The sequence below is a fragment of the Mesocricetus auratus genome, unplaced genomic scaffold (assembly GCF_017639785.1).
Source record: "Mesocricetus auratus isolate SY011 unplaced genomic scaffold, BCM_Maur_2.0 Super-Scaffold_100676, whole genome shotgun sequence".
In the NCBI taxonomy this organism is placed as follows: Eukaryota; Metazoa; Chordata; class Mammalia; order Rodentia; family Cricetidae; genus Mesocricetus; species Mesocricetus auratus.
Window position 1 is genome coordinate 21,008,235 of NW_024429266.1, and position 15,516 is coordinate 21,023,750.

General features: G+C 43.9%; 1 protein-coding gene across 2 annotated transcripts; it reads right to left on the reverse strand.

The window, feature by feature from the left end:
• Positions 1-1,698: 1,698 nt before the first annotated feature.
• LOC101838992 (intelectin-1a-like) lies at positions 1,699-11,915 on the reverse strand. Of its 2 annotated transcripts, none has more exons than XM_040738860.1 (8): positions 11,794-11,915; positions 11,626-11,689; positions 10,093-10,191; positions 8,262-8,509; positions 7,781-7,939; positions 7,287-7,407; positions 6,288-6,391; positions 1,699-1,971 (listed from the first exon to the last, which is right to left on the reverse strand). In XM_040738860.1, the coding sequence occupies exons 2-8, from the start codon at positions 11,687-11,689 to the stop codon at positions 1,819-1,821; spliced, it is 948 nt and encodes a 315-aa protein (XP_040594794.1). In that variant the 5' UTR covers positions 11,794-11,915; the 3' UTR covers positions 1,699-1,818. The 2 variants fall into 2 exon arrangements, with proteins under 2 accessions (XP_040594794.1, XP_040594795.1); XM_040738861.1 differs by having other exon boundaries at positions 11,835-11,897.
• Positions 11,916-15,516: the final 3,601 nt, after the last annotated feature.

A 15,516-nucleotide genomic window follows, 5' to 3' on the forward strand; every position in this document is an offset into this window, starting at 1 on the left:
AGTTTCTTCATTCATAGTGACAGTCAGTCCACTTCCTGTTGACTGCAAGATGTGTCACTCTCATCTACTTCTCCAGCACCATGCCCACCTGCACTCTGCCATGCTCTGCACCATGATGATAACGGACTGAACCTCGAAAAATGTAAGCAGCTACCCAGTTAAATCTTTTCCTTTATAAGAGTCGCCATGGTCATTTTCTGTGGGATATTCAGTCACACTGTGAACCCTGAGTTTGTGTTAATTAAATAAAACCAACCTTGGGTCAGGAGACTGAATTAGAAAGTAATCATAGGGAGTCAGAGGGAGTCTGAAGGATGATAGAGAGATGCACAGGAAGTACTAGGGAGGGACTTAGTGTAGAGTGGGTTCCTTGTTGTGGCGGAGCAGAAGGACTCACTCTTCTGGAGATGCTGGCAAAGAGAGAAGACCTGCTAGTTGCTACTCAACCTCTCTGAGCTATCAGGTTTTCACCCCAGTCTTTGACTCCCAGGTCTTATTAATAAATGGAATGATAGAGATTTAGTTAAAAGCTATATTTGGCAGCAATATAGCCAAGGCCTGTGGAAACAGAATTCCTGCCAGGCAGTGGTCTAAGCAAACTGAGCCACTGGCAGAGAAGCAGGCCAGTAACTGCAGAACTGCACTTGTTGGCTAAAACAGCAGTAGATTGCAGTTCAGCCTCTGTGCTGACTGAAAAGCAATGGGCCTGGTGTCTCTTCACAGCAATTGAAACCCTAAGACAGTGGCCCTAGTGAAAACACCTAATAATGGGGAATAAGGATCCTGAACTCACCATTTTCTGTAAACTTTGACCTACAATCTGTCCTACTTATAATATGTGCCAACCAATGACTGGTCCAACTTGTAACCCATGCCATGAGAGGGAACCCAAACCTGGAGGGTGAAGAACCAGAGGCTGGATAGCCCAGAGACCTAGGATAGACCCAAACATGAATGGGGGAGGTGTCAGTGAAATTATTCCTAATGATACACTGCTATACTTGTAGACTGGAACCTAGTATAATAATCATCAGAGAGTTTTCATCCAGCAAATGATGGGAGCAGATACAGAAACCCACAGCTAAACATAAGGTGAAGCTTGGGGTATCCTGTGCTAGATGAGGAGGAAGGATTGTAGGAGCCAGAGGACACCACAAGAACACAGACCACAGAGTCAACTAAGCAAGACTCATAGGGGCTCACAGAGACTGAACTAACAATCAGAGGTCCTGTAGGGTCTGACCTAGATCCTCTGCATGTGTGTCATGGCTGTGTAGCTCGGTCTTATTATGGGGCTACTAACAGTGGAAGTTGTCTCTGACTCTTTTGCCTACTCTTAGGACACTTTTCCTCCTACTGGGTTGCCTTGTCCAGACTTTATATGAGGGGATGTGCCCACTCTCATTGTAACTTATTATGCCAAGTTTGGTTGATAGCCATGGGAAGCCAGCCCTTTTCTGAAGGGAAATGGAGGAGGGCTGGATCTGGGGGAGAGGTGGGTAAGGGAGGAACTGGGAGGAGAGGAGGGAGGAGAGGCTGCTGTCAGAATATAAAATATGAGAGAATAAAATTTTAAAAGGAGTATTGCTATATCAGGGTCCACAGTCCTAATATCTGAAGAACAACCAACCAGGGCAGCAGAAACTCTTTTGAAATCTGCCATCCCTGAACAAAAAGGATTCACAAAGACACCAAGCCTGCAATCAACATGATTTATTTCCTTTCCCGTGCCATTGGCATTCTAATACCTAGGTAAGATTTCCCCCATACATGTGAGTCCACAGACTGGAGAAGTCTGGGTCCCACGGCACAAAGTTCTCAACGGTAGAACAGAAGCACAGCTGCTTCAGTTATCTCCCGGCTACTGCTGTATGCAATGTGCGTTCCATATCCACTCCAATCAAATGCCGAGAAGTCTCCACACTGCCGAGGGTTTCCTTCTGGGAAGAATCCTCCGCCACCAATGCAGTGCTGGAAAAGAAGGAGGAGGAAGTAGCAATCAGAGGTCAGATGTGATATGGTTTGGACATGTAACGCCCTCCCCAAAGGTGATATGCACTGAAGCCCTGGTCCCCAGAGTAACATTCAGAGGCAGGACTTTGGGGGAAGGGTTTGAATATGAGGACCCTGCCCTCATCAGTCAATTAATCACTAGTGGAGTCACCATTTTGAACTGTCTATTGGGAGGTGGTGAAGCTGGGGATTGGGGGGGGTCTGGTTAGAGGAAAAGATCACTGGGAGAGGAAGTGTGGGGTGTGCTGGGGGGTCCGTGCACCTGCATGAAACAAATGTGCCTATGTGAAAGCAGGGGTTAGAGGGTGACCTCAGATATTAGTCCTTGCCTTCCCACCTAGTTTGAGGCAGGTTCTCTTCACCACTGTGTTAGTCATGTTAGCTGACCTGAGAGCTTTGGGTGGGTCCCCTGCCTCTGTCTCCCATCCCTCTCTGGGGGACACTGGAATTACAGACACCTCCACTACTGTGTGCCGCTTTTTTATGTGTTCTAGAGATATGAACTCAGGTCACCAGGCTTGCACCCCAAGTACTTTTACCATCTTCTATGCCACCTGCGCACTACGCCACCTGCTCATTTTGAAGGTGACTTGCTCTGGCCCTTCATGTTGTCTAGTAAGCCACACTACTCTGATATATCCTTCCTGTAGACTGTTTCTGTCTCACCATGGATCTATCAACAATGGAGCCAACCGACCACAGGCTAAAATCTCTGAAAGCACAAAACTAAATAAGACTTTCCCCTTAGCCTGTTTCTCTTCAGTATTAAGCACAAAGGCAAAAGGCTGACTAATACAGCAGATGAGTCCAGAGACACCTTAATAGCCGTGTTCAGTGGACTCTGTTCCAAGTCAGACTCTCCGTTGGCAGCATCACTCTATTTAATCCATAAAACCCCGTCATTGACTTTAGTGGCATCACTGTCTCTCCCTACCTTTCCTCCAACTTCTCTGAACCGTTGTACTCAGGTTCCCTGGCTAGACATTTCCTTCATGAATTCCTTAAGCGTTACTTACCAAAGGGGACACATTTTCTTCCAGTCCCTTGTAGCTTGTATCACTCCTGTGTCCTTAGGTAACCAACTATTTGCTGATGGCTCAAACTGTCTATCTCCAGCCCAGATGTTTCTTTAGCTAAAGATCTTAAATTCATCTGCCTCTCAAATCACTATTCGGGCATTTCAAGCTCCACATGAAAAAACAGGGTTCATTACAGACATTTAACAAAGGGGATTTATTGTGATAAATTCATTGGCTGTTCTGCCCATGGTGTGAACATCACAGGGTGTCCTCAAACAATCTAGAATCACCATAGTGTTTCTAGGCAGTACTGCCGCATGAAACCACTGTCATAGAGGCAACCATCACTGACCAAAGCGTGAGTACAAATCCTTTCTTGACTCCAAATCTGGTCTTCATTCGCACATTGTGGCCTAACAAATGCAATTCATTGGCTTTGAACTTGCGGTTTCGATGTCTTAACCTCCCAAGTAGCAGAATATGTTCTGTCACACCAGAGATTGAAAGGGCACTAAACTACAGTTAAACAGGAACAAGAAATACTTGGTGCTATTGTGGAGAAAGATGATTATAGGCAATGACAGTATGTTGCAGAATTTAAAAGCTGGAGAACGACGGGCGTTGGTGGCCTTTAATCCCAGCATTCGGGAGGCAGAGGCAGGCGGATCTCTGGGAGTTCGAGGCCAGCCTGGTCTACAGAGTGAGTTCCAGGATAGCTTCCAAAACAATACAGAGAAACCTTGTCTCAAAAAATCAAAACAAAAAAAAAAACAAACAAAAGCTGGAGAAAAGCAATTAGAATGTCTCCACCATAAGGAAACATGTTTCAGAAGACAAACAGACTTAACCTGATTTAAACATTGCATATTCTATACATGTTTTGAACTATCACAATATGTCCTATTAATATATAATTTTATGTTATCAGCTAGATAAACATAGTTTTAATAAGATTTTTAAAATGGTATTCATGTAATTTTAATAAGACTTTTAAAATGGTATTCACTCATCCAAGTAAGAACCATAAGGTTATCCTAGACACATCTTCTCATTCTATATATTCATCTAGTCTTAAATTTTAAATCATCAGTGTTTATTGGCCCCATACATGAGTAGTGCCCTAATCCATGCTTTCATTTGGATCATGGAAACCACCTTCCTTTGTGTTTTGTCTTTTCCCCCACTCAAATCTGACACTTTACTATCAGTGTCATCTTAACACACAAGGATAACAAAGTCTTCCCCTTTAAAATGTGTTAATGGCTCCCATCATTTACATGAAGTACAAACTCACTAGGGTAATGTAAAAGTTTCTTCCTGATCAACTTCCTGCTAACACTGTTAACTCTTGCCTCTACCCTACATCCATCTGTACACCAAAACTAAAACACAGCTTGCTCTCCCTCAATGCCACATGTGAACTTAAACACTGGTAAACTTGGATACACTCTTCACTCACACTAAATTGGTCTGCACCATAAGCCTCTATCCACCTCCAAGACTCAACTCAAAAACTACCTTCCTTATAAACTGGGTGTGGTGTCACATGCCTGTGATCCTGGCACTGGAAAGCTAAAGGCAACGTCATCCTCCCTACACAGTGAGTTTAGAATCAACCTAAGATATATGAGACCTGCCTCAAAAACAAAAATCTTTTCCTGCAGTCTGTACTCTGCCTTTCCCAGTGCACATTGTAGCCCCTAATTATTTTTTGTTTGTTGGTTTGGTTTGTGTTTTGCTGTTTTATGGCACTAGGAACAAAATCCTGGGGCCTTCTGCATGCTAGGCAAATGTTTTACCACTAAGCCATACCCAAGCTCCTTATTTTATATTTCTACTGTGCTTCAAACATATCACATTTGTGTGAATGTCTAATCTATTAAGTGCTAACAAGGTACACGGCCCTGTTTCGTGTCTCCTGTACCATTACAGTGTAGGTGGTCAAAGCAAACTACGCTAGATAATAAGCAAATAACACACTGGCACCTATGCACAGTACATTTCATATTCTTCAACCCTGACTGAAAGGTGAATAGGAACCAGATTTTCACAAAGAGGCCTTCCCTTTCAGTATCTCTACACTCATCACTCTCCATCACATTCCTTGTCAGCAAATCTTCCTCATCCTACCAGGAGAATGAATGCTGTGATGACCAAGGAAGGACAAAGGAAACAGGGCCACCTGTCAGGAGCTGAGGACACTTTTCTGAGACTGTTGCTTTGAAGAATTCTTGGCAATTCCCACCTCATTCTGCCTTTTGCCACAAAGTATAAAAATAGATAAATAGATAGTCTAATGGTCCCAGGCTTAAGGAATATCAGGTAGCTACAATGGAACTGAGTGTACCTGACCTCACATTCAGTCTACATGCTGATCTCTAACCAAAGGAAGTACCTGTGCTAGGGAAAGAACAGCCTGGGTGAGGTCTACCAGATATCCAAAACTCTTCTAGTAATCCTTCCACAAAATAAACATCTGTACAAACTTTGAAAAGGATACAGTTCACTCTGAAAGCTAAACCCGCTGTAGAGATTGACAATACCTGGTGACTCTCTAACAATCTCAGCCCCCAAAGGTTTCCACAGGACTTCCTGAATATGTGTCACCCTGACTCCAAGTAACTGTTTTATCCTAAAAGCTAAGCAAACAGTAACAGTGCATTAGAAGTTGTAACATTGAGTTCGGTCTTCAATGAGACATGATATTTGTATCTAGACAGAAGTTCTGATTCCTGAGGCCAAGTCAAGTCCAATGAAAGGTCACACTCTCACACACATGCTCATACTACCATGACAGTCTTACATGCTCAACGCAACACTGAAAAACTCAGTCTTACTCACAGGCCCACTTGGTCCCTAACAGCACTCATTCATTTGGAGTTAGAGAAATGGCTCATCAGTTCAGAACACTTGCTGCTTTTGCAGAAGGATCCAAGTTCAGTTCCCAAGCACCCATGTAAGGTATGTCACAACCACATGTACTCCATTTCCAGGAAATCTAACATCCTCTTCTGGCTTCCAAGGGTACCTGTACTCATACTATATGCACATACCAAAAACAAGCACACGGGTATACACATAATTTAAATTTTTTGTTTGTTTTTCGAAACAGAATTTCTCTGTGGCTTTGGAGGCTGTCCTGGAACTAGCACTTGTAGACCAGGCTGGTCTCAAACTCACAGATATCTACCTGCCTCTGCCTTCTGAGTGTGGGGATTAAAGGTGTGTTCCACCACCTTTTTTTTAAAGACTCACAATTTCAGTATTGCATCCAGTGACCTTCATACCAGCACACAAGGCATTGGCTGCTCTCTCATTATTGAACACTCTGAACTGAACAAATCCTGCCGTGAATTCTTCTGAAAAGAAAAAGTAGAAAACAGCATTCAAGGAAGATTCTAGAAATTCTAGTCTTGATGTCAATGTAGAGATTGTCAGTACCAGGCACATCAGAAACACTAAGGGGTATCTGACACCACCATGACCATTGGCTGAACATCCCAGCCACACATGGCACTAACAGGATCCTTTTCCAAATCACAGAGTCCAAGAATGGGTCTTCAAAAAGACCCCAGTCTGCTGAAGGCTTGTATAAAGAAATTTTGTAACCCGGGAAGATCATACTGACAATCTCCAATGGACTACCACATCAGTTAGCAAGTATATTGACTGACTCTGGTCCTATGACTCTTTTCTTGTTTCCTTTAATTTTTAAACTTTTATATACCAACCATAAATAACTTTAAATTACAGAGCACAGGTTCAACCTCTATGAAGGATACAGAGCACAGGTTCAGCCTCTATGAAGGATATGTGCCTGCTTTGGATTTATATTAAATAACACAATAGTCACCCCTCACAACAGAAATAAATCTCCATTTTTTTCTGTTATTCTACTCCTTTTTGTTCTGTTGTTCTGCCCCTTGCATATAGACCTGGACTGTTCCTGAGAAACCACTGGATGATCTTAGGGTTGCTAGGATTTGATTATATAGCCAAGTTTTCCCACTGCAAATGCTGACACTCATGTTGATGCCCCGTGCTCTCAGGCAAGTTCCTGGACCTTCAGTGCTCCAGCCTCTTAAACTGTAAAATGGGTTAGTGATAGTTGAGAGCTCAAGTGTTACCATGTAAATGAAGGGAAACAAAGCACAAACATTCAGAGGAGAGACGCCGGCTGTGGAGGACAGTAAACAACTGTTAACTGAATTCCTAGCATCCTGCAGAAGGGTCAGAGGAGACTTAGAGACTTACTCTGGCCATTGGGGGAGTAATAAGAGGCTGTCTTCTGAGCATCACCGAAGTCATAAACCACAGGTAATGCTGGGCCATTGTCAGTCCAACACTTCCCTGCTCCGTATTTCACTGGGTATCTCTACAAGGAACAAAAGAAGTCACTGGGTAAGTATGGCAGCATTGGCAATCCCAGGACTGCTGAAGCACAGCCTTTGTGCAGTAACTGAGATGGTTGCCAAACAGTCAGATAAGAAAGAATCCTTTGCGTTGTCTGTGTCCTTCTGACACCCTAGACCCCTCCCTCTCTTTCTCCCACTCTCTCTTCTCTTCTCTTCTCTCTTCCCTCCCTACTTCCCTCCTCTCCTATCTTTTCCATATACCCCTATGCTTTGACTATAATGGCTCATTACACTTAGAACTAGGAAAACATGGGATAGAACCCACCCAACCTCAAACGCCTGCCTTTCTCTCCACACCTATGAACAGCAGCCTCAGCCGGCAGTCTCAAGTACCTGGTACAGGCCAAACAGATTATGGCCCATGTGACTCAGGAAGCCAGTGAAGGTGCGGTATCTCAGCAGGGAGCTGTTCCTCCAATTTTGCAGGGGGCTATTGTTGGGCACGTGCCAGATCCCCAGGTTCTCAGCCTGGATGTCAAAGTAGCCAGGGTTCTGGAAAGGAACCAACACTGAGCCTGACCAGACCAGATTTCACTACGAAAAAGACCCACATGCACAGTTCTCTGCACAGCTGATGTCTCTGGGCTCCAGGTGGACAGATGACCAGCCATGCTCAGATGCCCCCATTCCCAGTGATAATGGCCCCACCACCACCTACTTACCTAAAAGCCTACTTGGGAGGATGTTGAGATTCAAGATAAGTATGTTTCCCTTCTTCATCCCTATGTTGAAGGGCAACCTTCCCCCCTCTCCCTGGCATGGCTGAGCTACACTCACATCCTCACTTTCCCAAGTGGCTACAGAGTGTACCAACCTTGTAGTCATCACTTGTGGCGCCCTCTGCAAACCCAAAGGTGTTGTAGTTGGCCCAGTTGCCATCGCCCTCTGGGCTGTCTATTCTGTTTCCTTGCTGACTGGACCAGCGATCGCCCACTGTGCACTTCCCATACATGTTGTTCTCATGCACACTAGCCACCAGGGTCCAGCCACCACCTGCAGTGGTCATGTCACAGAAGGTCTGGTAGATGACACCATTCTCAGTGCGGAGGAAATAGAGGCCGTCTGTAGAGAGAACCAGTTTAGAGTCCTCCTGTGTGCAGCTCATTGTCCATCTCTGCTCCAGCAGCAGAATGGCTCTGGGAACTACAAACGGTACTAATGCCTCATACCCTGAGTATCCTATATCAGGTGTCCCTGGGGATCTGCCTGAATTCAGAAAGCCAAGCATCTGTGACTGGGGCAGAACACAGAATTACCCAAACTGACAGTGATGTTTTTGTTCTAAAGTTAAACACAGTATTATCAAAGGACTTAGCAGCTCCACTAGGTAGATACCCAAAGACCTGGTGACAGGGACTCAGACATGTACATTCATGTTCATTATAGCTCTGGTCACAAGACCTGAATGGCAGAAACAAGCAAAGTCTCTCTACAGAAAGAGGAATAAGCAATATAATGTGCTGTCTACTATGCAAAATATATATTGTGTGCATTCCTATATATCCAATAGATCAAAAAAATGAAGCAGACTGGAGAAATGGCTTCATTTTTAAGAGCAAATACTACTCTAGCAGAGGACCTTAGTTATGTTACCAGCACTAACACTTGGCAGTGTACAAGTGCCTGTCACTCCAGCTTCTGAGGACTAGATGGCCTCTTGTGGACTCTGCATATACCTGCACACATGTGTACATATTCCCACACTCAGACATCTACATGATCATCATCATAATAATAATACCAAATCTTTTTAAAATAAATTTACTGTTATACAATACAGAAGAGATTTGAAGCATGCTAATAAAATAAGGCAGATTACTCATATGATGTAACAAGAATTGACAGATTCATAGAAGTAGGAAACAGGACAGTATCCCACAGGGAATACAGGAATTTATTATTTTCTGGCTACAGAATTTCTATTTAAGGAATAGAAAGTTTCCGGAGATGGATAATACTGATCCCTACCGTTGTCAAAGTCATTCTTGATTCTGAAAACCCTTAAAATTGGTTAAGTGGAAGTTTTTATCTATTATATACATTTTTGGGTTTGTTTTTGTTTTTGTTTTTGAGACAGGGTTTCTCTGTATTGTTTTGGAGGCTGTCCCAGAACTCCCTTAGTAGACCAGGCTGGCCTCAAACTCACAGAGATCCACCTGCCTCTGCCTCCCTAGTGCTGGGATTAAAGGCGTGCACCACCAAAGCCCAGCTTCTACTATATACGTTTTATCACATTTTTTATTTCAAAAAAAGAAACGCTGTTCCATGAGACAAAAAAGCTGATTTCCTAACTGGGTTATTTGTTTGCAGAGTGTCCCCAGGCTGGTTTGGAGCTTTCAGTCCTCTGCTTCCTTTTGAGGAGTTAGGATTACAGAGTTTAGGAGTTAGGGTTACAGTGTTGAGGAGTCAGGATTACAGTGTTGAGGAGTTAGGGTCACAGTGTTGAGGAGTTAGGGTTTACAGTGTTGAGGAGTTAGGGTTACAGTGTTGAGGAGTCAGGGTTACAGTGTTGAGGAGTTAGGATTACAGTGTTGAGGAGTTAGGGTTACAGTGTTGAGGAGTTAGGGTTACAGTGTTGAGGAGTTAGGGTTACAGTGTTGAGGAGTTAGGGTTACAGTTTGTTCTTTAAATGCTTCACCACTTACCTGCTGCCCTGTTCATCTCCTGTTTGATTTCCTTGCAGCTTCTGAACAGAGAGGAAGACACAGGATTGGCCTGTCTATTGGTATCCAGGTTCTTTTGAGCTAGAGAAGATGCAGAGTTTCACTCTCTTGGGACACCCAGCCTCCCCTTGTCATTCATCCTAACTCATCCCATGACTTCCCAAAGCCCAAATCAACAAGATTTCCAACTAGGAAGAGAGACAAGAGATTTGAAGGTAGAGAACTTTGTGTCCAAAGCCCTGAAAAAGAAGACTATCATGAAGTCCAGCTTTACAGGTGGAAAAAATGCAGGGAGCCTCATGTGCCTGAAACATGGATAGTGAGGTTGACAGTGCAAAGGCTTGATCAAGAGACCATGGAATAAAAAGCCTTGCAAACCAGCCTCAACCCTACAAAGTCCTCTGAGAACCTAGAAGGGTAGAAATCAATGAGGACTCAGATGTAAGTAGTTCCATGTCCACAAGTCACATATTTTTGGATTGTATTTATTGTGCTTAGCCTCAGCTCTCTACTGTCTCATATCAAGCTGACAAAGATTATCATGTTGAGATCAAGTAAGATGGCATTTAGGGTCTTGACCTTTTCCTTAAAGACACTACAGCAGTGAAGAGGAAGTGCTCATTTAAAAATAATGTTGAACTCCTGTAGAGAGCAGAATCGAACAATATTATCTGGGCACAAATCAGACCATTCACTTGGCATTGAAACTCCAAGACCAAGGTCCTAAGCATAGGGAATGACTAGGATAGGACACAATTCTTACAGACGTTCCCCTAGATCTACACACAGGTACAGAATCTGTACCAGGGCATACCTCAACAATCTCACAGCCACTGAGCAATTCCTTCAAGAGTCGATCAGCATCCAGCCTACAACTCAATGGCATTATCTCTGGGGGATGGACTAGGTAGTTACACCTTCAGGAATATATATCCACAATTGAAAAAAGGGGGGACTTCATTAGAGTGTGGGGGTGGGGAATAATTAGGAAAGGTTGGAAGGAAAAAAGCAATGTGAAAATAATACAATTATATTTCATTTCAAAAAGTTATTTTAAAAAAACGCATGATCAGTCGAGCTGCAGTGATGCATGTCTTTAATCTCAGCACTCAAGAGTCAGAGGCAGGCAGATCTCTATGTTCGAGGCCAGCCTGGTCAACAGATCAAGTTCCAGGACAGCAGGGCTACACAGAGAAACCCTGTTTTTGTTTTGAAAAACAAAAAAACAACAAAAGAAGCATGATATCTAGGCCTCAGAAACTCAGGTCCTGGAAGCAACCTAGTCTAGTGCAGACTGCCTTTTCTTTTTCAAGACAGGGTTTCCCTGTGTAGCTTTGGAGCCTGTCCTAGCACTCAATCTGTAGTCCAAGTTGGCCTCGAACTCACAAAGAGTCGCCTGCCTCTGCCTCCCAAGTGCTGGGATTAAAAGGATGTGCCACTACCACCAGCAAAGTGTTGACTACGTTTAAAGCTCACATTGACCTAAGAAAGATGGGTTCCTATAGCAAGACTCACCTGCGGTGCATCCTCTGGTGGCCACGATGAGAAACAGCAGGAAGCTGAGTTGGGTCATGGTCATCTTGAGAAAGGAAAGATGAAAGTCAGTTCTACCCAGACCAGTCTCAGTTCCTATCTAGTCCTTCAACCACTCAAAGGCCCCTCTCCCTTTATTTAGTTCAGCACCTTTTAGTCCTAACAGTGCCCCTTCCCCAAAGAGCAACCACCTTCCCTCTGTCCCTGGTGGGAGCTGTGCCTCACTGTGAGGACACAGGGCTTTCTCCACTGAGGCACCTGCCTGTATGTGGGAGGTTCTGGTCCTTTTATAGGGAAAGCCCAGTGGGGCATAAGCTTACACCTGGCAGGATGCCCAGTGTAGATATAGCATCTGCGTGATGTAAGATAACTCTGAGATTAGCAGGCTCTAAACAGTAAATATTAAGTGGGGTTTATTAGTAGCATTCTCAGATTCCAAAAAGTGATGTTGAGTTTGGTTTTCAGTATTTTGTGTCTTTCCTGTAAATAATAACTTTCTTTAAAAAAAAAAAACCTAACCCTAACACCTACCGTAATCATCATTCGCAAGAAAGGAAAATTTTTGACAGTGGTAACAGTGGTGACAATTTTTGACACAAGGTCTCATTTTACCCACTCTGGCTCAAGTTCACAGATAGCTGAAAATGACCTTGGACTCAGGATCCTCCTGCCTCTACCTGCCAAGGGCTTGAATTTTAGGTACATGCCATCAGTCCTGGGTTAAAAAAAGGGGAGGGGATGTAAACAACAGCATCATAAAAGAATAATTTCTGAGTAAATATGAACATTTTGCTTGAATAAACTTATTAACTACTTTGTCCTTAATTTTCTCATATCTGCCACAAACTAGTTAAATTTTACCGTTGCAATGGTGCTTCTCGGGGACCTGTCTCACTAGGCGGCCTAAACACTGTGGACCTACGTTCCTACAGTTCTGGAGAATTGGAATCCGAGAAGAATGTGACATCAGGACTCCCCGCCAAGGCTTCTGTGCCTGGCTTGTAGAAAGCTGCCTCTCACTGTGTTGTCTCAGTCTCTCCTCTGTGTGTGTGTGTGTCCTTGATGTCTCCTCTCCTACTCACATTTCCTCTTTCATAAGACATACCAGCCAAGATCCAGCAAGAGAGATTAGCATGTAAAAACACTTACCCCCAAGTTTGACAGCCGAAGTTCAATCCCCGTCATCTTTATGTTAGAAACAGAGAATTGATTCACACAACTTGTCCTCAGACTTCCACAGATGTGCCATGGTACATGAATACTCACATATATACTCATACACACAGAGAGAAAATAAGTATACAAAGCATAACTGTAATATACATATATGAAAAGTTTCTTGGGCTGGAGAGATGGCTCAGCGGTTAAGAGCACTGGCTGTTCTTCCAGAGGTCCTGAGTTCAATTCCCAGCAACCACATGGTGGCTCACAACCATCTGTAATGAGATCTGGTGCCCTCTTCTGGCCTGTCTGCATATATAATAATAAAAAAAAAGTTTCTTTACACACACACACAGACCATGGACACTGGATCAATACTCACCTTAGTTACCTTGTCTTCACTTACCTGATTAAAAACCCTGTATCTAAATAGAATTACATTCTGAGACTGTAGGCTGGGGTTTCCACATAAAATTGAGAGTCATAATTCACCCCAACACATGTCCATTCCTGAACTGACTTCTGGCCAAGGGATGTGAAATTGCCCCACTTGCCATGAGCTAATAATCGTCTGGGCATGGGTCAGTGCTTGTGAGTTTTGTGACAAAGCCTCTGGCCTCTGTTTTGAACATTCCTTCGCCCTCTTCTATCTCTAGCATTGGTTCACTCAAATTCTTCTGCACACTGGTGCCAACAGGAATCCTTATGTATATAAGCCATTATCTAGGAATCACAGTCCACACCTGTAATCCCAGCATTTTCCAGAGAGGTAGGACAATCTGGATTTCAAGGTTATCCTTGTCTACACAGTGAATTCAAAGCCAGCCTGAGCTACATGAGACCCTGCCTTAAACACAAAATTATTACTGTAATCCCATTAAAAGTACTCCTGTCACCCAGCAGCTAAAAAAACAAATTCAAAGCCCATGTCTTAGAGATTGTATCACTACCTGTTGCAACAAACCGCTCCACAAGTTGGTAATTTAAAACAGGAATCATTTCTTTTGTCTGGCAGGATATAATTTGAGCAGGACTTAGAGGGCATCGCTGGCTTCTGTTGTGTTTAACATCTGCTGGATCATTCCCATGCTTTCCCTCACCTTTACTGTCTGGACTGGATTTTAGGGTTGAATTCTGACACAACTGAAAGCAAAGCAAGCCAATCACTGGTGGTCTCTGGGCTGTATGATTGCATGGCAGCCGCTCTCTCCAGTCTTCCCCATGCTCTCTATGGAGCTCATGCGTCTTTTAGAACAGCTCCCTGGTAGGAGAATTTCCCATGCAACAGCAGAACAGGATCAGAGGTACTAATAGTGTAACTGAGGAGTCAGTGAGTGTGTTATGTCTACTGTTGCTGTCGATGAGCTGGAAGGCGGGAATGAGAGCAAGGTCAGGGGGGAGAAATTTCTCCGGCTGGCCTTTCTGCCTATGCTACAGACTAAGTCCGACAGAGTTTGAGTCTCTGTTGTGTGGAGTGACAAGCTGGAAATTTGGGGCAGGTGAGAGCGTGATGACAAGACAATGAGAGAGCTAGTGCCTTGGATTTGATCCCAATCCTGAGAAGAAAAGGAAGGGAAAAGGATATAAATGAAAAAAAGGAAGCTTGCCATTGCAGGACAACTCCGAGTGGACTTCAGTTTATCATCAATGGTCCCTCCAGTTCAAAGTGTGCTGGGCGGTGGGGAGATATTTGGAAGTAAGTGTGTGCCCGAGGGTGGACCTTCTGAAGAAAACCCCTCCACCCACACCACCTCAATCCATCCCAGGCAACTTGTTTACACCCTCTATTTTTCAACAGATACATGTACATTTATAGAGAGTGGGTACAGACAAATACAGAGATTAATGAATTACAGAAAAGCAAATACCTCTGCATGAACAGCCGGATCAAGAAATAAAATCTTATCTGCACCTCAGAAACATCAGATACATTCCTTCCCCATTACAAGGCCCTCCTCCCTCTGAAGCAAACACCAGGCCAGTAGAGATCGGTTCCTGGTCCCCATACTCCACTGCCTTTGTGGCTGTGCGTTTGTAGTTCCACGTGGGTGCTTTGGTTCGGTTTATTTGCTTTTTCATTTGAGACAACGTCTCACTATGTAGCCCCGGCTGGCCTGAAATTCACAGAGCTCCATCTGTGTCTGCCTCCATGTGCTGTGATTAAAGGTGAGCGCTGTCACACCTGGTCCCGCATGTAAACAGTTTAGATATGCTTAAATGAGCACACACAACACACTCAAGCCCTCAGTATTTGAGTTACATTTTAGCTTGTCATGTCAGGAAGAATGGTCCTGATGCCCTCTGGCTGCTGAGAACACCCCTGCCTCTATACCCTGCAACTCCAGCTAGAGACACCGCAGAGTTCTGAGCGCTGATGGACATCTGCCCTCAACTCCTTCACTGCTGCTGAGGAAACAATTAAAACGTGTTTGCTGGTGTTTCTCCTGTGGTGATACATTGTTTATGATTTACTGCAGATCAAAACAACAAAGCAGCCATATTAGTTAGCTATAGAAGCTAAGTGGTGTCAGTACACACTTTTAATCCCACCACCTGGGAGGTAAAGGTGGATGGATCTCTGCTAGTTCAAGGCCACACTAAGCTACACGAAATTGATCCCGTCCTAAAGAGAAACAGATCACACAAAGATGATCTCAGCACTTGGGATCACCCACCTTTAATCCCAGCACTAGGAAGGTATAAAAGGCAAAG

Bases quoted from the DNA above. Each gene is read 5' to 3' on its own strand.
- LOC101838992 (XM_040738860.1), bottom strand. From the start codon at position 11,689: ATGACCATGACCCAACTCAGCTTCCTGCTGTTTCTCATCGTGGCCACC. The intron at 7,940-8,261 runs GTTGGTACACTC...GTTCCTTTCCAG, and splicing joins CCACAAGTGATGACTACAAG to AACCCTGGCTACTTTGACAT. The intron at 6,392-7,286 runs GTAAGTCTCTAA...TTTTCTTTTCAG, and splicing joins TTACTCCCCCAATGGCCAGA to AAGAATTCACGGCAGGATTT.